The sequence below is a fragment of the Gracilinanus agilis genome, chromosome X (assembly GCF_016433145.1).
Source record: "Gracilinanus agilis isolate LMUSP501 chromosome X, AgileGrace, whole genome shotgun sequence".
Taxonomy (NCBI): domain Eukaryota; kingdom Metazoa; phylum Chordata; class Mammalia; order Didelphimorphia; family Didelphidae; genus Gracilinanus; species Gracilinanus agilis.
In genome coordinates, this window is record NC_058136.1 from 54,189,768 (window position 1) to 54,214,239 (window position 24,472).

At 54.1% G+C, this 24,472-nt stretch overlaps 1 protein-coding gene across 2 annotated transcripts in view; it reads left to right on the top strand.

Moving 5' to 3' along the window:
• The window catches only part of DRP2 (dystrophin related protein 2), a 26,111-nt gene extending 4,335 nt beyond the window's left edge, over positions 1-21,776 (top strand). The window contains exons 2-22 of one of the 2 annotated variants that reach the window (XM_044682551.1): positions 1,284-1,422; positions 2,586-2,742; positions 3,340-3,460; positions 5,145-5,413; positions 5,757-5,903; positions 6,550-6,628; positions 7,411-7,471; positions 7,692-7,753; positions 7,988-8,062; positions 8,643-8,844; positions 8,982-9,067; positions 10,073-10,230; positions 10,476-10,642; positions 11,846-11,957; positions 14,900-15,036; positions 15,242-15,307; positions 15,627-15,692; positions 16,490-16,633; positions 17,277-17,496; positions 18,108-18,228; positions 18,322-21,776. In XM_044682551.1, coding sequence (XP_044538486.1) covers positions 1,284-1,422; positions 2,586-2,742; positions 3,340-3,460; positions 5,145-5,413; positions 5,757-5,903; positions 6,550-6,628; positions 7,411-7,471; positions 7,692-7,753; positions 7,988-8,062; positions 8,643-8,844; positions 8,982-9,067; positions 10,073-10,230; positions 10,476-10,642; positions 11,846-11,957; positions 14,900-15,036; positions 15,242-15,307; positions 15,627-15,692; positions 16,490-16,633; positions 17,277-17,496; positions 18,108-18,228; positions 18,322-18,446 — 2,714 coding nt within the window. In that variant the 3' untranslated portion in view covers positions 18,447-21,776. Of the gene's footprint in view, positions 1-1,276; positions 1,423-2,585; positions 2,743-3,339; positions 3,461-5,144; positions 5,414-5,756; positions 5,904-6,549; positions 6,629-7,410; positions 7,472-7,691; positions 7,754-7,987; positions 8,063-8,642; positions 8,845-8,981; positions 9,068-10,072; positions 10,231-10,475; positions 10,643-11,845; positions 11,958-14,899; positions 15,037-15,241; positions 15,308-15,626; positions 15,693-16,489; positions 16,634-17,276; positions 17,497-18,107; positions 18,229-18,321 lie in introns of both variants that reach the window. The other variant, XM_044682552.1, reaches the window with a different exon arrangement.
• Positions 21,777-24,472: the final 2,696 nt, after the last annotated feature.

Genomic DNA, 24,472 nt, shown 5'->3' on the forward strand with positions numbered 1-24,472 from the left:
AGAGAGAGACAGAGACAGAGAGAGAGAGAGAGAGAGAGAGAGAGAGAGAGAGAGAGAGAGAGAGAGAGAGAGAGAGAGAGCGCAAGTGACAGAGACACAGAGAGAGACACAGAGACAGAGAGAACAGAAATTCCACATGGACAAAGCTATGATTCACCGGGAAAGCCCTGCTCTAGCCGCCCCCCTCTAGATTCCTGGGGGGTCAGTAAACAGGGTGACAGTGGCTGACTGCTCCCGCCTCCCAGCCCACCAACCCACCCGCCTGCTGAGAGCAAATCCACCTCCCTTGATTGAGGCCAGTGCTCTGTCAGGAATCTGCCAGGCAGTGCCCAGGCAGCAAGCAGGGTGAGAACATTAATGCCTGGGCCCATGGAGCTGCTGCTGCTGACCAAGCCCACTGAGGAGCCCCTTCCCAACACAGGTAGGGTCCCTTCAAGTGCGGGGAAGAAAGGCGAGGGCAGGGGAAAAGGTGTCGTCTAGGCTGCAACTGAATTCTCTTTCCTTCCCTGGTCCTTTCTGGGCTACCCTTGAGGTTCGGCTAGTGCTCAAGAGGTGGGTGGACCTTCAGGATTCCCCAGTTGAGTCGAGTGTTTGCGTCTTTTTGGTTGCCACCCTGTCTCAGGGGCCTCAGAGATGGGGACAAAGATGCCGCCCAGGAGAATGGCTATTACAGTGCTGTCTTGTTCAGAGGGAGTAAGAGGAGAGGAGGGAAAGCTGTTCCAGAGCTCCCCGGGAGAGTCGAAGCCTGGGCATCTGCAACACATTTAACCACCTTGGCAGGGATGCAAAACCCTGGAATCAAGTCCTGCCTCCAATATATAGAACCTGGGCACCTCTGAGGCCCAAAGTCATAGAGCAGGTGCCAGGCAGCAATGGGAGAGAGAATTGCTTCCCCCGCAATTCCTTATGCCAAAGAAAAACACATCCCAGGTGTCATCCCTGCATTGCTTTTCTGCAGTCTGGGCTTTGGGGACCTCTGCTGCCCACCCAGGTGATGAGTGATTGCTAGAGACGGGTAAGATCCTGGCAGGGAACAGAACTCCTGGGTCCTCTGTGAATTTAACCCTCATGCCATTAGGTCTTTGTTCATCTCTCTTTATAAAGTGAGGCAGGTAGACTAGAAGATGTGCCCTTCTGCCACAAACCTTGGGACTCCCTGACTGAGGCTTCTAGACTCCTACGCTTCACCCTTCCTCCAGATTTGTGGCCTCACAGGGCACAGCCTTGGCATGGCAGTGTCTCCCCAGTCACACTTGGCATCTGTGCCTCTGTCCAGGTTAGAGCCACAGCTGCAGCTTCCCAGGATGGCACAGGGCCGACCTGTCTGAGGCAACAAGTCCTAAATGGTGCCATCGGGCCCCTGAATGCTCCAGCCATGAATCTGTGTTGGAACGAAATCAAAAAGAAGTCCCACAACCTCCGGTAAGCCCAACAGACACGACATGGCTCCAGACCTCCCAGCCTTAACTCAGGGCCTACTTCCTTCCATTCCTCTGACTCCCAGGGGTCCTTGGGCCACCTCTACCCCAACAATCTCTCTCTCCTTCCTCTCTCCATTCCCTTTGCCACTTTTCTCAGCCATCTCTGGTCTGGTGGAAGGACCATCAGTCTGGGCAATAAGGGACCTGGATTTGGTCTCAGATGCACTCACTTCTGTGTGACCTCAGGAAATTCATTTCATCTCGTGAAGCTACCTCATCTGCCATAAAATGGGGGTGATCCCTGTGTCTCCTCCTCCAGATTGTTGAATCTGTGCCCAGCAGAAAGAACTGCCCCTTGCCTCTGCCTCACCTTCTTTCTGGTGGGGTCTCCCCGGCTTTCTTTCTTGCTGGCCCAGACCAGTGCCTTACTTCCTTTCTCCCCACCCTGCCCTGGGGCTGCTCCCCACTGGCCAGATCTCAAGTTCTAGGCCTCTGTTTGAAGGGGGTTTGGCAGGCCTATGCCCTCAGCTTCTAGCTTTTTATCGGGCTGAGGTTCCTCCCAATGGCTACAGCTGACACTGGCTAAAATTTCACTCTCTAGCCCCACCCTGGAGCTGCCCTATCCCTGTCTCTTTCCTGAGGGCAGATGGCACAGGCACAGTTTTCCTGACCTCGCCTGCTTGGAATACTCACTATTTGCTATGGACACCCATTCCACTTTTGAGAAATTGATCATCAGGAAAGGACAGGCCCCAGACTAGACTTGTGATATCACTGATATAGGGTCCCCCCGCCCCCCACTGCCATTAAGGAATCTCCAGACCACCCGCTTTGCAACTTCTAGTCTTGGGAGTGAGTGGCCCAGGGCCCTAAGAGGTCACACTGCCAGCATATGCTGGAGATGAGACAACTCCAAGTCCACAAGGCCATGTCTCTCTCCCCTAGGCCGTGCTATCTGAGGAAGTTTTTCCTTATTGAGATAGACTCCCTTTAACTTAGGCCTCCTTGTAGCTTGGCTCAGGTTTCCCTCCACAGAGACAGGATGCCCCGCAGCACCTCAGGCCAAGGTCATCCAGGTGAGTTAGTGGAACCTCCCAAGTACCTTGAGGAGCCACCAGGTAAGTGAATTATTGGCCATTCATAGTCCTGGCCTACTGCCTGCAGGGCTCGACTTGAGGCCTTCTCCGATCCCAGTGGGAAGCTGCAGCCCCCTCTTCAAGAGATCATCGACTGGCTCAGTCAGAAAGATGAGGAGTTGTCTGCTCAGCTGCCACTCCAGGGGGCCGTGGTCCTGGTACAGAAGGAAAAGGAGACTCACTCGGTAGGTCAGCATTCCAGAGCCTTTGAGTCCAAAGGCCATGGGAGGACCACTAGGCCAGCCTCCTCCAGCCACCTGATAAAATCTCCTGAAGCCAGTCTCTGCTCAGAGACCTCTGCTTCCTTCCATTCCTGGGCAGCTCTGATGGCTAGGGAGTCCTTTATATGGAGCTGAAATCCCCCACATTCCTATGTCTAAGACCCTCCAAGGCCAAGCAGAAGAAGCCTGGTCCCTTTGTTTGAAGACAACTCTCAAAGGTCTTCTGGGTTTGCCCTTCTCCCTTTCAAAGGGCCCCAGTTCCTTCAGCCTTTCCTACCTACTCTCTTCCCTGCATCCCACTTGTTACAGGAAGAAATAAGATCCCAAAGCCAACTAGGCGATGTTGCTCACTCGGTATGTGGCCTGATAATGCTGCCACACTACTGCTCATCAGAAGCCTTCAGAGATATGAGCACTAGAGTCTCCAGAGAGAGCTGCTTCGCAGGGTTCTTGGGAGGAATGAGTGCTAATCCCAGTTTAAGGGTGGCCTTTGATAGCCCCGTGGATCTAGGAAGCAGGCCTTTGGGAGCCCTGGGGACTCACTCTTCCTATCCATTACAGGCTTTTATGGAAGAGGTCAAGTCCCGGGGCCCCTATATCTACTCAGTACTTGAGTCAGCTCAGGCCTTCCTATCCCAGCACCCGTTTGAAGAACTGGAAGAACCCCACTGTGAGAACAAAGGTGGGTGGCCTTCCTTGCTTCCACCTGCTTAGCATTTCTTATTGCCCTTCTCCCCTGCCTTCTAGACACTGATGCCAATGTCAGCTGTCCTGAGAGGAAAAGTTATAGTAGGGGAGATTCAAGACTGGGGAGTACAAGAGACCCCCCCCCATTCCCTCCACCCCAAGAACAGGCAGATGCGGAAATAGTTTCCCCCAGCTGTGGAAGTGTTTGCTCTCTCATTGGATCTCAAAGCACTTTTGTGTAGTTCTCTTTGGTTGGGACCTGTGATTTCATTGGTGTAGGGAGAACTCCCAGTGTGGAAATGCCTCCCACCAGAGTAACTGCATAGCTAGGCTATAATCCCTAGTCTTGGAGTGTTTCCCAGGGAATCCAGAGGGCAAATGACCTACCTGTGCTTGCATTGCCAGGAGACGGGACTTCAAACCAGTCAGTGTCCTGACTCCAAGGCCCACCCCTTTATGTCTGGGTCCTCTTCTAATTTAATTTGGATGACATTTATCTGTGTGCCTAAAGTCTAAGCTTGGGGAAGGGGGTGCAGACTGTGCCTTATTTCTCTTCATGCTTGCTCCAGTGCCTGTTTCAGCCTCTTAGTGTTTGTTAAATGAACAAATGAGTCACTTCCAGGCTTCGGTGTCTCCTTGGAAGCACAGGGAAAGGACTGGCTCTGTGATTTCTTTGGTATGGCCAACTCCTGGGTGAGGAAACCCCTTATACCAGTATGGGTCGGCACCTTCTCTGCAACGGTCTTCTAGAATTGTCTGGGGGCCCTGAGAAAGTGAAGGGTCGTGCCCAGGATCCCACAGCTAGCATGTGTCCAAGGTGAGACTGGTTATGAGGCCAGCGCTCGAGAGAGCTCATGGCCCATACTGCCCTGCTGCTACGACGATAAAGCCGATGCCCTTGGAAAGGCCCACTGTGATGTTACGTGTCAAGGGGCACTCAAAGGCCAGCTTTAAAAGGAAGACTGTTTTCAACCCCAAATGAAGGAGGGAATAAACAGTTTTTTCCAAAAAGTGGAACAGCAGCTTGCCTAAGGCCCTTTGGGATGATCCTGATGACTTCTGACTTCTCCCCTGGCCCTCAGAGGCCTGGCCCCCAGTAGTGTGGTCTGATTAGGGAAGGGCCCTGACAGATGGTTGGCCTCAGAGAATCCTTACTCCCAGGTCCCTTAGAATCAAGGTGCACAGGTGACATCTAGCTCTTGCCGAAGTCCTTAGAGGCTAACCACCATCGCTAGTTACTGCCAGCTCAGTAGGAGACCTTGAAACATTTGTGGGTACACACACACGCACACGCGCGCACACACACACACACACACACACACACACTAATTTGTTCCCTCAATATAACACAAAGAACAGAGAGAGAGAAAGGGCACACAGCTCTGGTCAGGGCTGACCCCAGTAGTAGCGTCCCAAGGGCTGCTTCTAGGCCCAGCCCCATCTGTTCAGGACTGAATGCAGGAAGCTGGAGGTTTCTTAGAGGACCTCCTGAGTCAGGGGTTTTCCCACTGCAAAATCCCATTTTGAAATTCCCAGGGCCTCTCCAAATAGCTTTGACTGAGCCACACCCTGCCATGAGGAGAGACAGCTCCCTGTTTTGGCTCCTCCCTGCCATGGCACCTTCTTTATCTGTCTCTCTTTCTGGGGTTCTTGCTGGCAACCTTGGCCTTCCTTGGCAGATGCTTCTCCCAAACAGAAGATTCAAAACCTCAGCCGCTTTGTATGGAAGCAAGCGACTGTGGCCAGTGAGCTGTGGGAGAAATTGACTGCCCGCTGTGTGGATCAGCATCGTCACATTGAGCGGACCTTGGAACAGCTACTAGAGATCCAGGGAGCCATGGGGGAGCTGGGGAGCACCCTGACCCAGGCTGAGGGCATCCGGGCTACCTGGGAGCCCATCGGGGACCTCTTTATCGACTCCTTGCCAGAGCACATCCAGGCCATTAAGGTACAAGGGGCCTGTGTCCAATGGGTGTTTGTTTGCCATGGGGTCCTAAGCCTGACCCTGCTACATCATTGCTAGTCTGGACTCCACCAGGGCCCTAGGGCATCACCGAGTATAGGGGGCTAACTTTGGGCTCTGAGGCTATCACTGGATACAGGAAGACAGATTTGGGCTCCGATAGTGTTTCTAGAGGTGTGGAAGTGGGGAGGGTCGGAGTAGTGGGTGAGGGCTTGTTTGCTTCCCTTGGCTGGCCTTATGAGGGACCAACTGAATGAGGAAAGAGGATAAGGGAGTGACTGCTGTGTCCCTTGTCCCTGTTGGGCATGAGATCTGTTCTTCCTGGTAGCTATTCACAGAGGAACTGTCCCCAGTGAAGGAAGGGGTAAAGTTGGTGAATGAGCTCGCCCACCAGCTGGCCATATCTGATGTACACCTCTCCATGGAGAACTCCCGAGCCCTGGAGCAAATCAACACGAGGTGGAAACAGCTGCAGGTAGGAGTGAGGCCTGGCAGTGAGCTGAAGTGGGGAAGGAAGGTATAGGCATTAGGGCCGTGTTGGCAAACCTATGGCATGCATACTGAAGTGTGCCAGAGGGGGCTGCTCCCTTCCCCTTCTCCACACGTGCCTGAAGACATTTTTCACATGACCCACCTCTCTGCCCAGAAGCCCAGTGGGAGCACTTCCTCCCTCCCATCTGGGGTAAGGTGGGGGAGGGGAGACTCACATGCAGTGTGAGGGTTGCAGTTTGGGCACTCAGTCTCAAAAAGGTTTGTCATCACCGCATCAAGTCGTACCGAGGTGAATGGGGAAAGCCCCATAGCCCAGACTCTCCAAGGGGACTAAGTGAAAGGCCGTCTGTCTCCCAGGGATTAGGAGAGCAATCTGGGTGGGGAAGAACAAGCCTCTGGACCCCTGAGATGTGGTTCTGAATGAGTGAAACTGGGTGGGGTGAGATCAGGGTGCCCCTCCTAATATGGAAAACAGAGCTGGGGCTCAGGAGTGACTGTGGCTTGGTTTTGGGACTTGAGTGGGGGAATAAGGAGCTCAGGGGAGGTCAGGCCAGGACAAGGTTAGTAGCTGATTCTGAGACTCTCTTGAACTTTGGACCCAACTTCATTCTTGCTTACTTTTCCCACAGGCTTCAGTTAATGAACGACTCAAGCAACTCCAGGATGCCCACCGGGACTTTGGGCCAGGATCCCAGCACTTCCTGTCCAGTGCGTGAGCCAAGATGGGAGTGGCTTAAAAGAGCAGCCCTAAGCTTTAGCCCACCCCAGGAGCATAATAGTCCCCCTTAGTCATGTGGGGAGTCTTCAGGGTGGAGGGTTGAACTGGGGAGAAGCCCCAGTCACTGAGTCTCCAGATAGCCCATTTCTGCTTGGGCCAGCCTCAGGTTCTGACACATAATCAGGAGAGATCTCTGTCTCCTTAATGATGTTGGAGCTCTTCAGGGAGAGGGACCTTCAGAAGTCCTAAAAGCTTTGCAGGTTGATTGGGGGACCCTTCTGCTTAGTGTCCCTTAGCACTTGAACAACAAGAAGATGTGGCTCCTCCAATGTGCCACCATTCACACAGGATTGTGGGATTTGTAGGATTGACCAGGGCTAGAGATAGAGCAGCATGTGAAATCCTTAAAGGGTGCTGACAGGACTGCTCATCATGGGCTCCAGAGAGCTCTCTCATTCCCCCAGTTAGGAATTGGCTGTGCTCTAACCTAGTGCTAATGGGCCTCCCCAGGGAAGGCTGCTAGCCTGCCGGGAGCATCAGGGCTCCTCTGGCTGCCCACATAGGCCCACAGCTGCCAAAAGACAGCCAGGAGTGTATTGCTTTCTCTCCTTGGTCTGTTAGGGGAAGCTCCTTCCCCCATGGGAGAGCGTCTAATGCCTTTGCTTCTTCAGCTCTGCCGAGGTCCCCCTAGCTGGCTGTTCAGTCGCCGTGGGTGCTGGGGTTGAAGGGCAACAGAGCCAGTTTGCATTCCCTTTCTCTCTTCCCTTGCCAGCCTCCGTCCAGGTCCCTTGGGAAAGAGCAATTTCACCCAATAAAGTGCCCTACTACATCAAGTGAGTGAGTGTGTTTGTGTATGTGGGCTGTAGGCAGAAGCAGTAGGCAGCCACCCACCTAGCCTCTGTCTCCCTGTGCTGGCTGTGAGGTCCTTGGCTGTCCGCTTTCACCCTCTTCGAGTCTCCCCTTCTGTATTCGTGTGCATGCATGTATGAATGGGGGTGGGACGGGATGGGCAGGGCCTGTTGGGAATGATGCTTGTGCCCTTCTGTTTTGTAGCCATCAGGCTCAGACAACATGCTGGGACCATCCCAAGATGACTGAGTTGTACCAAACGCTGGGTAAGAATGTCAGTGCACTGAGAGGGCCCTCGGTATGCCACGTCAGCCCTCAAGGGACACCAGACTTCCTACCCAACCCAGGGGCCATCTTTGTATTAGTGTGCGCCACTCTCAGAATTAGGGATCTAGAGTCTGCCCTGTTCACAATGGCCTTGTCCCCACCTAAGCCATGATGATTTCAACTCCGTTTGTCCTGCCTCTGGCCCCAGAGAGGTTTCTTCTTTCTCTTGGCAGCTGACCTGAACAACATCAAATTCTCAGCTTATCGGACAGCCATGAAACTCCGCCGTGTCCAGAAGGCCCTCCGCTGTATGTCTCCAGCCCCACCTCCCTCGCAGCCCTCAAGCCCCTTCCACTAACTTCAACCCGCTCTGGTCAGAGTTGACTGGCTTATGGGAGTGGGACGGGCAGTTCATGAGCCCCAGCCAGAGGCTGGGAGAGGTTTGGAATTGGAACCCAAGCCACGCCTAGGGCCAACTTCCTCTTGGTCCCCTGGGGGGGGACCCCCCAGAAACTCATGCTCTTTGGTGCGTGGGTCTGGAGCCTGCCAGTGTTCCATAGCGGGAGAGTAAAGAGAAACACTAGTGCTAGATGGCCCTAGGTTTGCCCGGGCTGCTGGCCAGCCAGGTGCCAAGCCTGAGGGTAACGAGGCATGGCAGAATGAGCTCAGCACAGCTACACCTAACTCCACGGACTTAGGAGAAGATACCAAGCTAGGCAAGACTGAGATTGGGGCGTAAGGGAGGTAATTAGTTGTGACCTCAGGGTGGGCTTGGGTGTGGCATGCTTCAAGTAGGCATGGTTTTCATGCTGTTTCATGCTGTGCTCATGCTTGGTTTATATCTTTGTCTCCTTGCCTTTTCCCTGGGGGCCCGATACTGGCCCACAGTGGACCTGGTCACCTTGAACACGGCTTTGGAGATCTTCAATGAGCATGAGCTGCAGCCCAGTGAGCATGTGATGGATGTGGTTGAAGTCATCCACTGCCTGACAGCCCTGTATGAGCGGCTGGAGGAGGAGAGGGGCATCTTGGTCAACGTGCCACTCTGTGTGGACATGAGTCTCAATTGGCTCCTCAATGTATTTGATAGGTAAGCCAGGATGAACCTCTGTGGACCCAAGGGGCCACCAGCTCCCAATGAAATGGAGCCAGGCAGGACCAGGGCCTCCTGGGTGCCCAGGGTCCTGCCTATGCCATTACTCAGCCTGTTTCCCTTTCATCTCCCAGTGGGCGCAGTGGAAAGATGAGAGCCCTGTCTTTTAAGACTGGCATTGCCTGCTTGTGTGGAACAGAAGTGAAAGAGAAATTTCAGTGTGAGTTCCATGATGAGAGTCGGGAAGGGGGCGTGGTGGGCAGAGGGCAAACACTGAGGGTTGGTTCCCCCAGCTGCTTTCGACAGCTGTCCTGCAAAGCCGCCATGGCCTATAGACTTGCTGCAAGCTCTCAGGAGAGCACCACAGACCAGGAGCCACTCTTGAAGTTCCTTCAGTCAGTGCCCTAGGACCCTGGCCCAGAGCCCAGTTGGCTTCCCAGGGCACTACTGTTTTGACCCAGATTGAGAGTTTGGATGAGGGAGGGAGGCAAGACTTTAGCTCTTCCTCTACTGGATCCTACATGGTTGAGGATGTGAACGTCAATGAGCGTGGAGTGGCATCAACTCTCCAGGCTTCACCCAAACTGCAAAGACCCTTAGAAAGGACAGTCGGGAACAACTGGGAGAAAGAGGGGATGGAAGAGTCAGGCATCCCTTTAGCTTCCTAAGGGTTTACTATAGTGGTGTGCGTGTGTGTTCGGGGGCTGGGGGTGTCTGTCTGTCTTCTAGTTACACACGCACATCCGCGCACACACGCACAGTCTCTCCACCTTTCTCTGGCCATCTCCATGTCTGGCTCTGCCCCTGATATTCTCGCAGGGCCTCTGGTCATAACTAGGCTGAGCTGAACAGAGCTTTGTACCAGGATGCCAAAATCGAGAGGGGTGCTGCAGCAGGGAGAAACAGATGAGTTTAGCTTCTAGTTAGCAAGACTAGGGCAGTTGAGCTAAATCCAGCCGTGCTAAGCTTCTTTCCTGGGCAGCAGCCTGGCGGTAACCCTAGTTTTTCTTTGTCCTCTTCCCTCCATCTCAGTATCCTAGACTTCGAGGCCTCTCCCTGAGGTATCTCCTCACACCACCCAACCCCCAACTGAACCGGTTTTAAAAAGGGGATCTTTGGGCACCTTTTGTGCTGCCCAAGCCTAGGACCCCACCTTAGAGGGGTCCAAGGCTCTCTGCAGTCTGTGTGCATGTTTTGCTCTTTCCTCCTCGGTGGCCATCCTCAGACCTCTTCAGCCAGGTGGCCACCTCTGGCAGCCAGTGTGACCAGCGCCACCTCGGGGTACTGCTACATGAGGCCATCCAGGTGCCCCGCCAGCTAGGGGAAGTGGCGGCCTTTGGAGGGAGCAACGTGGAGCCCAGCGTCCGAAGCTGCTTCCGTTTCGTGAGTACAGAGCGAGAGGAGGGCTTGCTTAAGGTGGGACAGCATTGCTGAACAGAGCATCCTTGAGGCTCTTGGGGTTTGGAGTCAGGGAGGGCGTCAGCTCAGCCAGAGAAAGGTCAGCCCTGGGGAGGCTACAGGGGGAAGGTATTTACTAGAAAGGCTCCCAAAGTTACAAGTCTTGGGCAAGACTCCAGGCTTACCTTGGGCCTCAGCTCTTCCTGTGGCTTCTGAAAATCTCTCCCCAGAGCACTGGGAAGCCAGTCATTGAAGCTGCCCAGTTTTTGGAGTGGGCCAACCTGGAGCCACAGTCCATGGTGTGGCTGGCCGTGCTGCACCGTGTCACCATTGCGGAGCAGGTGAAGCACCAGACAAAGTGCTCCATCTGCAGACAGTGCCCCATCAAAGGTTTCAGGTAGGAGCACTGCTGCTGTGCCAGGCCCAGTGCCAGGCCCAGTGCCAGGCCCAGTGCCATCTACAATTTTAACATACCTCAACTAAGTCCAGCCTCACAACCATGCAGTGGCATTGATAGGGGTGACGGTGGTATCCCCATATACATTTGAGAAAACTGGGATTAGGGTTTGCTGCCAGTAAATATCCGAGGCAGAATTGGAAGCCAGGTAGCCTGAGGCCTAGCCCAGAATTATTTCTAGCCATTCTTCAGCCAGGTCTCAGAGCCAGACAGAGGTTGGAACTGGGCCCAGGATATGACAGGTACCCTGGTTGGCACACCCTACCCCCTGCCCCTCACAAAGTGGGAATAGGTTTGGGCACTCCCAGGTCTGCACGCCCTGCCAGAGAAGCCTGAGGAACTGGCCGGCTTGCTCTGTTTTACTAAATCGGCATGTATTAGAGCACTTATCATGTGCCAACATTATGCTAGGCATGTAGACAAAGATGAAGCAGTCCCTGCCCTCAAGGAGCTTGTGTGGGGCTAAGCAAGTAGACACTTTTTTTAAACCCCTCACCTTCCGTCTTGGAGTCAATCCTGTGTATTGGTTCCAAGGCAGAAGAATGGTAAGAGCTAGGCAATGGGGGTTAAGTGACTTGCCCAGGGTGGCACAGCTGGGAAGTGTCTGAGGCTGGATTTGAACCTAGGACCTCCCGTCTCTAGGCCTGACTCTCCATCCATTGAGCTACCCAGCTGCTCCCTAAAGCAAATAGACTCTCAATGAGAGAGAAGAATCTCTCATGAATGGGCCCCTTAATGATAAGGCAGAGCTCAAAGGCTGTCTTCATCTCGTGTTTTAGCTAGCACATGCTGGGCCAAGGCTCTTTTCCACATGTCCTCCCCATTGCTACCTTTGGGTTGGCAGGGATGTTCTGTTGCAAGAGAATTTGCAATGGAAGTCAGACTGTGCGCGTTGTGAGGGCAGGCAGGCAGGCAGGCAGGCAGGCAGTCTCACTTTTATCTCTGTGTCCCCAACACCTAGTCCAGTGGCCAGCGCGTATAGCAGGCACTTGGGAAATCCACATTGAATTGAATGGAAGCCTTGGCTCCTCCATACCTTTAGGAACAGGTTGGGCAGGTCTCGGTGTACTTCTCCTGGCACCCCTCCCAAGCGGGCACACGTGGATTCATTAGACCCCTCTTATCCCTCTCGTCTTCCCCAAGGTACCGCAGTCTTAAACAGTTCAACGTAGACATCTGCCAGACCTGCTTCCTAACAGGCAGGGCCAGTAAAGGGAACAAGCTACACTATCCCATCATGGAATATTACACGCCGGTAAGGAGGGGAGCCCTGTGGCTCTTGGGTAGCCAACTACCATCAGTTGGGAGACTTCCCCACTAGAGGCACCCCAGTTCTTCCCCCTTGGACCCTTCCCCAGAGTGCCCAGTGTTCAGAGTCAGAGATATTTAGGTGCCAACTACCTCTAGGGCCTGTTTCAGGATGAATTCAGCTTGACTGGGCCTTGGGGGCAGCTCGGTCCCTTTTAGGCTTTCCTGGCTGTGTGGGCCCCAGGGCCCATTTGGTTTCAGGCTGAAACTCTTCATATCCCAGACTTGGCATTGCCTCTGGTGCCTGGCTACAGAATTTCAATGAGCTTCTCTCTATTCTGGGCATACAGTTGCTTCTCCCCACACTCTGAGTCATGCACACGCGCACACATGCACGTGTGCACACACACGCACACACACACAGAGCTGCCCTTTTCCCTCAGGCTTCTTCATGCCTTTCTTCTCCTATGTATTCTCTGAACTGCAGAGTTTAGGAGTTGAAAGGAGGACCTTAGCAGCCATTTAGTCCAACCTTTACCTGAAAAAGAATCGCCCCCCCCCCCAACATCCCGGCCAGGTAGCCACCCACACTGCACCGAGAGGCTCTTTCTCCTCCTCCCCAAGGTGGCCCACTTCCCCCTGGGGCAGCTTTCAGGACTAAGACATTTCTCCCGCCTGCAGCCTCTCCTCATGGCTGCTCCTGCTTGCACCCTCTGAGGCCAAGTGGGAAGAACAAGACTGATCCATCTTTCCCACCACTAGCATGTCCCTCTGGAGTCTTTGCTCCCTCCGGCTAAGCAGCCCATCTGGCCAAGTCATCCACACACGATGCAGACCAGAGATCCTTCCCCGGCCCAGCAGCTGCTGTCCCCTGGAGCCTCTCCAGGGTATCAGGGTCCATTGCAAGCCGTGGTGCTCAGAGCCGAGCACACGCTCCAAGTGTGCTTGGTGAGACGGGCCAGGCCAGAGGCAGAGCACAGGCTCACAGCCACTTTGGGGGCTGCCTCCTCTTTTACTAAACCCCACGTCCTTTCCAGACAAGCTGCTGTCTAACCTGTCCGGGAAGTTTTGTTGGGCTCGAGTGCAAGAATTTTCATTGATCACTATTGACTTTTATTAGATTCAGCCCGAGGCACTCTATAGGGCAGCTAGGTGATGCTATAGTGGATAGAGTGCTGAGCCTGTAGTCAGGAAGTTTCATCTTTGTGGGCTCAAATCTGGCCTCAAACACTTCCTAGCTGTTTGCCTCTGTTTGCTCATCTGTAAAATGAACTGGAGAAATGGCCAACCACACCAGTATCTTTGCATCCACTATGTTCGCTAGCTTGCCTAAGCTCAGTGTCCTCTGTGTGGCCGGTGAGCATATTTAGCCAAGCTGTTGACAGAAAGGGTTAAATAGTGTGAGCCTAAGTACAGAGCCTTGGGGTCCTCTACTGGAGACCTCCTGCTGAGATGGCACCAAACCATTAATTCCTGTGCTTTGAGTCTAGCCGTCCTACCAGTTCTGAACCCAACCAAGTGGATTATTATCTAGTTCGGCGGTTCCCAAACTTTTTTGGCCTGCTGCCCCCTTTCCAGAAAAAATATTCCTTAGCCCCCTGGAAATGAATTTTTAAACATTTTAATAGCAATTAATAGGACAGATAAATGCACCTGTGGCCATCACCGCTACCCTGGATTGCTGAAGCACCCACCAGGGGGCGGTGGCGCCCACTTTGGGAATCACTGATCTAGTTCATACCTTTTCATCTTCTCTACTTTGTCAAAAGTTCTCCAGAATTTTAGGTAAACTCGATCTACAACATTCCCTTTACTCATTTAGGAGCTCTATCATGAAAAACCATAAAGCCAGCATAGCCCAACCTGTTCTTTTTTCTTTCTTTCTTTCTTTCTTTCTTTCCTTTTTAAACCCTTAACTTCTGTGTATTGGCTCCTTGGTGGAAGAGTGGTAAGGGTGGGCAATGGGGGTCAAGTGACTTGCCCAGGGTCACCCAGCTGGGAAGTGTCTGAGGCCGGATTTGAACCCAGGATCTCCTGTCTCTAGGCCTGGCTCTCAATCCACTGAGCTACCCAGCTGCCCCCCAACCTGTTCTTGGGGAAGCCATGTCAGCACTTGGCACTTGGCACTTTCTTTTCTAGCTGCTCACTAATCATCTCTGCCATGGCCTGGTCTAGAAGTTAGTTTCCCAGCAAGCTCCCTGGCCCAAAGTTTATAGATTCCATTCTTCTCTCTTTTTAAAAAATCAAGACAACCCATCATGCCCTTGTGGTACCTCCCTCTGGTTTTCTCTGTGACCCTCCAAATGTAGCTGCCAATGGGGTCAGCCATCTCATCTTCTTCCCCTTCTTACGGGCCCTAACAATGGAGTTCATGTGCGTCAGATGATTCGTCAAGGACAGCTGGGTCCTCCCTTACTCTTGTCCCCCTCGCCCAGCTTGGGGATCAACTCGCCATTAGTCATTTCTGTTCTGTTCTTTCCTTTCCAAAGCAGAGGGCGAACAGAAGCGACAGAACTGAGAGTCCTTCTTCCCTGGAGGGTCTGTCTCTGTCTCCTAACGTAGTTCCTTCAAGCCCCCCTCAGAGCATGCTTGGCCTGGAGCCACTGGCTTCCTCTCCTGGAGCTGTCAGGCTCCTGTTGGTAGAGTTGCCTCTTTAGACCTTCCTCTCTGGACCTTCCTCTCCTTTCAGTCACCCCCGACACAGAGCCTTAGCAAATGCACAGTTAAATTGTGCTTTCAGTCCTCAGCCCAGACAGCCTGGGGCTTTCCAAGACATGTAGGAGTTTGGGAGAACTTGGCTCGATCCCTCCACATATGTGCAGCCCTGGGCTACTGAATGCTCTCCATAAGCCCTCGGTCCCTTATTGGCTGCACTGAGGCCCTGATGGGGGCGGTGGCGGTGGCGGGGACAGTGGTGGTAGGTGGGCTCTCAGCTCTGTCTCTCTCCAGACGACTTCAAGTGAGAACGTGAGGGATTTTGCTACCACCCTGAAAAACAAATTTCGCTCCAAGCAGTATTTCAGCAAACACCCTCAGAGAGGATATCTGCCCGTGCAGTCTGTACTGGAGGCTGACTACAGTGAGCCGTGAGTGCCTTGCTTCCTGAGCCCTGGGGGTCCCTGGAGCCAAGGCAGCATGGCCTTCCTGACCCCCAGGGCCAGATGGGCCCCACTCTACTGAATCAGGGAGAATGCTGGGAGGGGACTGGCCATGGGAAGGAAGTGGTCTGGGGCCAGGGGTGGGGTAAAGTAAGAGGCATCCAGATGCTGACCTCTGGCTGCCTTCTCCTAGGCCTGCCTCCTCCCCGATGTTACCACACTCTGATACACATTCCCGCATCGAACACTTTGCCAGCAGGTACCAGGGTGGGCACCACCAGCCCAGGATTGGGGAGGGCAAAGGAAGCAGAATGCACAGGGGAACGAGGGAGAGTGATGTAGCCAGGCCCATCCCCTGGCTCACTCCATGACTCAGGAGAGCTTTGTCCAGAACGAGGGGGTAAGGCCTAGTGAGAAAATACTAGGACTCATCCCTGGGTAAACTGAGATCAAATGGCCAAGGGAAGCATGGAATCCTAGGCCTGGAAAGCTGCTGGTTCTGTTGGGAAAGCTATGCTCTTGGGAGAAGACAGGCTCCATCTCGTGCCTTACTTCTCTTTCTATTCTTCTATCCCCAGGCTCGCTGAGATGGAAAGTCAGAACTGCTCCTTCTTCAATGACAGCCTGTCCCCTGATGACAGCATGTGAGTCCCCGTGGGACCAGGACAGCATTTCCTAGGGGCTTCGTGCCTTCACAGTTGGCCAAGGCAGGCCTTGGCCCTGGGAAATTAGATGGGGACTGTGGGAAAGGGATCTCCCTTTTAAGGTATGATGTCAAGGGAGGAAAGTAGATGTCACTAATCATGGCAAGATGGAGACCTTCCCACGGCTGTCATTCTTCCTGCCCCCAGCTGCTTTCTGCCTGTGGCCCCAGTAGCCTCCTACTCCAAGCTTCTGCTCTCCCATGCCCTTCTGGAGAAGGGAGGGAATATCCTCCTTCAATGGAATGGAAATGACCGATCTTAGAACATTTCTCCCAAAGATCCTAGTGTCCCACCTGCCAGCCCGAGGGGTATCAAATATTGGCAGCAATGTTCTACAGCAAGGATACTCTCCTGCCCAGAGAAAGCCCATGAGGCAAAGCAGTCTTGGGTCCCAGGGCCAGTCTGACTTAGACTAAAACCCAAGTATTACAGCCACCTTCCGGAGGGAAACTGAGGCACAGGAAGAGGAAGTGTCTTGCTCACAGCCATTGAGTAAAGTGCAAAGAGAATCCAAGGGAACTTGGAGTCCCAAGAGCCAAGTCTTTTCCCAGCCCTAGGCTTCCTACACCTCCCCTGACAAAGCCTGGATGTATGGCCCTCTTCTCTCTGTGTAACTAGAGTCATGGCCCCCATGAGCCCCTCAGGGAAACTGAAAGCCAGGAGCCCTCTGTCAGGGGGTTTCCTGCCCAGCAGGTGATACCTTCCTCTTCGTCCTCTTCTCCCGTATCCCATGGCAGAGATGAAGATCAGTACTTGCTGAGGCACTCGAGTCCCATTACAGACCGGGAGCCTACCTTTGGACAGCAAGCCCAGAACACCATGATTGCCGATGACAAGGGGGAGCTGGAGAAGATTCTGGCTCACCTGGAGGATGAGAACCGGTGGGTGTGTGCATGGGTCTGGATCTGGGCTGAGGGGCAGCAGTGAGGCCTACCCTGCTTCCCCTGGAAACTAGACATCTAGGAGAGGATGAGCATCTGGGCTCTGGAAAGAGAACTGGGAAGACAATGGGAGTGAGGCTGTACACGGCAACATGTCGATTATTGGGGATGGGGCCGGGACGAGAGCAGGCCCAAAGCCAGCCTCCCCTGGGCCTAGCAGATAGCATGGGTGCCAGCGGGGCTGCTCTGCCAGGGGGAGTCTCCCTTTCCCTGCTGACCAAACTCTGAGGCTCGGGCTCCTGGAGGATGGATGGGGGTTGGGGGCAGGGCAAGGGAAGGGCTTAAGTCACCCTCCAAATGGCTTACTGGATTTCTGTGCAGTGTTTGTAGTCTAAAAGCAGTGCTGGCAAGCCAGGAGGCATCCGTTCTGTACAATGTGTGCTTATTCCACTGAGGTTGGGGGAAAGGATCACTGCATGTTCTAGATGTGCAAATGTGATCGGCAAGAAGCAAGGGCATCCTGTACCTTGACCAAGCCTGACTCCAACTCCTCTCCATGGCGGGCCTCCCAGCCTGGCCTGGGTGGCGCCTGGGCCAAGAACCCTGCTTTGGCCTCGGCTCTTAGGCCCCATGTCTCTGGCAGGATCCTCCAAGGAGAGCTACGACGTCTAAAGTGGCAGCATGAGGAGGCTGCTGAGGGGCCCCCTGAGGTGGCCCAGGATCCCCGCAATGAGGAGCTCTTGGCGGAAGCCAGGCTCCTCCGGCAGCACAAGAGCCGCCTGGAGACCCGCATGCAGATTCTGGAAGACCACAATAGGCAGCTGGAGTCACAGCTGTTGCGCCTCAGGGAGCTGCTCCTGCAGGTGAGGGTACCTGGACGGGCAGCCCTGGGCCCAGGCCCGGCAGGCAGAGAACCCTTCAGAAACAGCCGCCCTCTGCTGCCATTTCAGCTGGCATGGCTCATAGCCTGACTGCACCCCTCATGTTCCATATGATCCACCTTGTGATGGAGGCCCATCGCCCAGTAACCACAAATGCCTAGAAACGGCTCTGCCTTCCAGATACTTTGGATGGGCCTAGGGCTTCTGTCATTCCGTCCCATGAGACTCAATGTCTCCTCCAAGAATTGGCTGGCGGGGTGTGGGGGATGGGAGTTCTCTGTTTCTAAAACAAAGGCCAGAAAGAATCTGCTTCAGAATAATGCAGTAGATTGTAAGCTCCTCGAAGGTCAGGTCGAGGCTATTTCATTCTTATCTTTGTATCTCCAGCATCAGACCCAATGCGTGTCTGCACATAGTGGGTGCTTCATAAGTGCCAGCCAAATGAACGATTGTCGCTGAAATCGGAAGAGTGGTTAGGCCCGATGCTAGAATGCCTCCCAAGGGAGATGGTAGAGATTGCCAGCTAGTGACAGTGCCCCCTGGATCCCCAGCACTAAGGGGCAAGAGCGTCACCTCTTCCTTTCTCTTTGTAGCCACCCCCTGAATCAGAAGGCAATGGCTCTGGGGGCTCCTCACTGGCCTCTTCTCCGCAGCAGTCAGAGGGCAGTCATTCCCGGGAGAAGGAGCACACCACCCCAGACACTGAGGCCGCAGGTGAGCTCCCCCTTCTTTGCTGGGCCTGGTCCCTCCTCCAGGGCCAGGCCTCCTCCTCCATGCCCCCTTCCTTGCCTCCCCTCTCCACCCTAGATGATGTGGGGCAGAAGAGTCAGGATGTCAGCCTGTGCTTGGAGGACATCATGGAGAAGCTCCGCCACGCCTTCCCTAATGTCCGAAGCCCAGATGTGCCCGCCAACACTCTACTGGCTTCCTGATGCATCCCAATGTGCATCCCGTACTCTGGATCCCTACCCCGGCTCTGGCCAGACCCCCTGTCCCTGCCCCAACCAGGCCCATCCTGTCACCACTGGCCCTTCTCATTCACTCAGCCCCTCAGTGTTAACAAGCTTCAGGCAGCAACAGGGACTTGAGATGGAAGGAGCTAAATGGCAGGGGGTGGAGGGGGGGGTGGCCAGGCCAGGGAGAAAATCAAAGCTGAGGGGAGCTAGCAGAGACCTGCCAACCCTCAAGCCAGCACCCTGCTCCCTCTCCACACATTGTGGCACTGTCCCAGGGAAGCTGGCTACTTGAGGAATACAAGCAGTGCCTGTTCTGTTCCCCACCCTCTCTCTAAACCACAGGAGGTAGGCAGCCCTGCCCCAGGGATCCTGCCCTCTGGCCCAGCTCAGGATCCATGTGAGCATGACCCTCCCTCTTCCCCAGAGAGTTTGGGGCAGAGTGCCACTCAGCATTGATGCTCTGCTGCCTGGAACTCCTTCCTTCCTCCGCTCCCTCCTTCTGACCCGCACCCTGGCCTCCCCTCAGTTGGCAGGATGGTGTCCTAGCCAGGCTTTCAGACTAGCCTCCCTTGTTCCACTAACTCTTGGTGCCATGCTGGGGCCACGTGCTCCTTCTGGGCACTCTAAAACTGGGGCTTCCTTCTGCTTTGGGAATGGAGCTTTGATTCTCGCTGGCTCCTAACGCCACTTAACATTTGGGCCACATTTGGAAAAATGGCAACTCCACTAGCATAGATTCCCCACCCCCTGCCCATCTTTCCATTTCCTCAAGGCCACAGGCTCCTGGGCCATTGGCCAGCAATGCCCTGGGAAACCTGCTTGGGGGAGGGAGGGTGCCGCTTGCCTTCTTCTGGCCCCCACAGGTCCTGGAGGTTTGCCCAGTGGTTTCCCCTGTGGGATCAGGGGTGACAGCATCAAGCCAGGCCTCAGAAGGAGCTTTGTCCCTGCCACTTCCTTAGAGGGATGGTCAGAAAGGTGCCCCCCATGCCATCCTCTGGGTCCTGGCTCTTGGAGAAAGAAGTCGTTTCAGGAAGGCCATAGAGCAGTGCTCCCAGGGCCTTCCCTGGGCCCAGCACCTCCCTGAGGTTCCTTCCCTCCCTTGCCCCCAGGGTGAGACAGGTGGCTGCCCAGATGCACACAGCCCAGCAGAGATTCTGGCTGTGCCATCAGGGCTCTGATTGCTTCTCCAGAGCATCTGGAGATGCCAGAAGGGCTTCCCCTTTTGCAAAGCCTTGTTTGATTCTCTTCTAACACTGAATAGCAACCTCCATGGGCACCGGAAGCAGGCCCGAGTAGGCAAGAGGCTCTGGGCCTCTGACCCAAGCCAGAGCTGCCTTCATCAGCCTTATACTGGAAGGAGCTTTCGAAGAGAGCCCTGGAATCCATTGCATTTGTCTAGTCTAGCTCCATAGTGGGATAGCTCTTCTGTGCATCCGTATTCTCCCGGCCCCACTCATCACACATTAAATTCTAATACCTCGTGAAGTATTCATGTTCTGCCTTGCTCTTTGTCAGCCCCGGCCTTTGGCTGGGTGGGGAGAAGTGCCTGGATGACTAGACCCCAAGCTGTTCCCTTAGCGGGACTGTTTCCAGAAGGTTTGCTGCAGGCCCCTCTGGGACCAGCCTCCTGAGCCTGTGGCCACAGAGTTCCTCGGCCACCCCCAGGGGCTGGGCCAGGGTGCTCTACTGCCCTGGACTCCTCAAGCCTAGGTTAGACCAAATCAAAGCTCTGCCCTGGCCCAGATCCCAGAGAGGGAACAAAGGTCTCATAGCTCTGGTGACTACGGACTCTGTTTCTATTCTCCCTCCTCCCCTCCCAGTTCCTGGGCAAGGCAACCTGGTTTATCCTTCAGCTCCTTCTCTTTCCAAGGCCTTGCGTGGCCTCCTAAAGGAACCCATGGCAGACTTCTCCCTGGGGTAGCCGTAAGACAGCTGAAGTGAGTGATGTCACCCCACTGGGAAGCAGCAGGTTGCTGGCTATCTGTTTACTTCTGCTGTAATGAAATGGGAAGCCCGGTGGCCACCCCAGATTTGTCTGGCGCCGTCAGTTGCCCTGGCCTTGGCCTCCTGGCACAGGGTCATAGCACGAGGCCAGGGAGGCTCTACACCAGCTGCAAATAGATGGGGCAAGAATGGTAGGAAGGGGCCAGAGCCCAGCGCCAGGGAGATCAGACAGGGTGAGCCTCACAAGGAGCTCTCGGATAGAAATGGGGAGTTTGCTTGCTGGTTGTTGGGATGTCTGGGCCCCTCCAAGCAGATGTCCCAGAGTAGTTTCTCACCAGGAACACTCAGAAAGGACCCCCTAGGCCCGAGAACCCAGCTGCCCACCTCTACCAATGAGCCTGGATGGCAGGCACGGAGAGGGACCTGGCTGTAGCAGGTGTGTGGACTGAAGTGGAGGTAAGGGTGAAGCAGAGTGTGGACTTTTCCCTGATCGGGGATCACCGAGCCTCGGTGGTCGTCCCCGAGACAGGCACTGGGGGTGAATGAGCCCTTGGAATCCTTGAAATGTGCTGTATGTTGTCAAAGCATCTTGTGCGTTGGGTTTGATGCTGTTGAATTTCTTGTCATGTATACCAGTGGTTGCGGGGGGGGGGGGTGTTGCTAGGAGCCCAGAGAAGGTCTTCTCATTGGTGGGGTTCACAGGGCTACAAGGGGAACGAGTGGCCCAAATCAGCTGTAGCTGCAGTTAAAAGGTGACAATGCTAAGTTCGGATGGACAGAGGGTGTTTGCTGTGATAAGTTTGGGGATGACCAGTGGAGAAGTGGATCTGCCACACAGGGAGGGGGAGAGGCCCTGCCTGCCTCTGTTTCTTACCTGCCTCGGGCTAAGAGTTGGAGACATCCCCTCATCACCACCTTCACCCCCCACCCCCAGGATGGTAGGCAGCCTCCAGCCATGTCCTGGGTGCTGTGGGTGGGGCCACCAAGACAACGTTCTGAAGGGTAGAGGCCCGGTTCTGGGGCTCTTCAGGCTAGGATCCCGCCAAGGTCCCAGGGAGGAAGGGGCCACACCTGGGGTTGAGGAGCCTTCCCTCCTTGGGGTGGCTGCTCTGACCCTGGGCCAAGCCCACATGGGCCCCTGCCCCCAGGACGAGGGAATATTTTCACTTCCTTTGGCCCCACAAACTGGCCATGGCAGCAGCAGGAGCACATGGCCTTCCTCTGCCCTGAGGAGGGCCGAGGGTTGATGAAGAAGTTTGGGGCTGGGGCAGAATGGCTTACTTTGGTTCTTACTCTGTGTGGCACTGTTTCTTCTCTCTAATTCTGCTTTGGAAAGAATAAACTTGTATTTGTATGCCCTGACTTTTCTTCATGACTCCTTCATCTCCACAAGCCCATGTCCACGTCATGTTCCTCATTTCCAAGGGGGCACAGACTCGACAGTAGATTCTCTCAGGGCTCATGCTGTGGCCACCCTTGAGGGCCCCCTGCACAGGGAGACTCACCCACTGCCCACTGGAGCAAAACCTCAAGCAGCAGACAAGAGTGAGCATTTAAACCTAGATTTCTTCGGCCTCTGACCCATAATGCCCTTCTCTTGAGTTTCCTCACTCCTCTACCAAATGGCCCTTTTGAGATTCCTTTCCCCAAACTCCTTCCTTTCTCTTCACTGAAATTCTCATTTCTATTACCTGCCAGCTTCTCCTTAAGCTAAGACCTTTTTCCCACATTAAGCTGAGGTGAGAAACAGACCCTGGATCTTGACATAAGGCCTTGGTGCCGTAGAACCCTGGGACACGAGGAGGCTATTTCATTTCCAGAAAGGTGGGAGGGAAGAGAACCCTTCTGGGGTGCTACCTAGTTTTCAGGAGGAATTTACAAAGCTCACCATCTGGAAATTGCCCATTACAAAATTATTCTTGCTCTGCTCAGATGTTTCTGCCTCCAGGTGCTGTCAGTACCCCCTACAATGTAGCACCCTAGGACAGAGCTCTGGCCCCCCCACCTCAGTTACAGCATTAACCTGCTGATTTTTATTTAGCGGAAGGGATGAAGTGTTCTGGTAACAGCCTAACAGCTTTCACTCCAGCTTAGGACCTCTGCTCTCCTCGCCCCAGGAGAGCCCCTGGAGGGTGTCAGCCCTGCTTAGCTCGGCCTGGAGCAAAGGTTCTTAACCTTAATTCTGAAGTGGCAATCTAGTGAGGCCTAAGGACGCCTCCTCCCACTCAGAGTTTTTAGATGCATAAAACAAAATCCATAGGATTACCAAGGAAACTAGCTAAATGGAAGGTTGTCAAAATCTTAAAAACACGCCCACGAGTTCATGGCCCCACTGAAGCCTGGATGGAGAGCTCAAAATGGCTCCTCAAGGAGCTACTATGGCAGCAGGAGCGAGTTGTCTTTGGTGTTTAGTGTACAGCATTCCTGGATGCACTTCCTCCTCCCTCTGCCTCTTGACATCCCTCATGGCCATGGGAAGTAGCTCCAGTGGCATCTCCACCAAGCCTTTCCAGATCCCCAGAGCCCTCTCCTTTCTCACCCTGGATCTCCTTTGATTTACTCAGCACATCCATATAGCCCAGTGATTCCCAAAGTGGGCGCTACCACCCCCTGGTGGGTGCTGCAGCAATCCAGGGAGGCGGTGACGGCCACAGGTGCATTTATCTTTCCTATTAATTGCTATTAAAATTTTAAGAAATTCATTTCCAGGGGGCTAAGGAACATTTTTTCTGGAAAGGGGGCGGGAGGCCAAAAAAGTTTGGGAACCACTGATCTAGCCCCTGACACAGTTTCCCAAACCTCAGTGGCTTCAAGCTGCTAAAGCATCTCCAAGGGGCAGCTGAGTAGCTCAGTGGATGGAGAGTCAGGCCTAGAGATGGGAGGTCCTGGGTTCAAATCTGGCCTCAGACACTTCCCAGCTGTGTGACCCTGGGCAAGTCACTGGAACCCCACTGCCCACCCTGACCACTCTTCCACCAAGGAGCCGATACACAGAAGTTAAGGGTTAAAAAAAAGCATCTCCATCCACACAGGCGTGCTGTCTCCCCCATTAGAAGAGGAACTCACCAAGGAGAGCCTTTTCCTTTTGTCTGGCATACTGTAGAGCAGCGATGGCGAGCCTATGGCACAGGTGCCAAAGATGGCACACGGAATGCTCTCTGTGGTCACACCCTTCCCAAGAGTTCATTACAAGAAAGGCAGAAGGACTTGGGCAGAGCTGCTCCCCTCCCCCTCTCCACCATGCCTGAGGACATTTTTAACACCCCCACCCCTCTGCCCAGCAGCCAATGGGAGCTCTTTCTCTTTCCCCTGTGTGGGGTAAGAGGAGGAACAGGACATGTCTGGCACTCGGTGGCGAGGGGGGTGGATGGCACAGCACTTGGTCTGGGGGTGGGGTCAGGCATTCCATCTCTAAAAAGTTCACCATCACTGATGTAGGGCCTTCACATGTGTTGGCTCATTGACGATAAGGGCACAGTTCAAAGCCTCCTTATTTCATGGCCAACACATACTGCTCATGGGAACAAAGGCCTTCGACCTGGGGCAGAGAAAGAGGAGAAAGTCACCCAAGCCTACTACTTACATCTACCTCCAGGACTGTGCAAGAACCAGCTTGAACTGGGTCTCTAAAGCCGATTGTTAAATATTCACTGGAAATTGGCACAGACTACAAAGCCAAGCTTGACGTACTGTTTTGTTGATTGACTAGGCGTAAGAGAGGCATGTAGAAAATGGTAGTAATGGAGATTTAACTTAAGTGTGTCATGCAGACATCTTTTTTTCTGGAGAAAAGAGGCTCTCAGATTTGCTCCCGCTGTATGGCCTGAGACCTTTGCCTCTGCCCCTTTGTACCCTCCTAGCCTGTCGCAGTCCTTCCCTATGAGGATGCAGGATGAGATTACAATCAGAGGGCAGTGCCTCCACTGCCCAGGGTCCTCAGGTGGGCACACCAGGCAAACTATAGGAGAGATAGAGTATTATCTAACACCTCTGATTTCCATAGCACTTCTCCATGGGCGGCATATTTTTGGAACACAATTGATTCCACGTTTATTAAA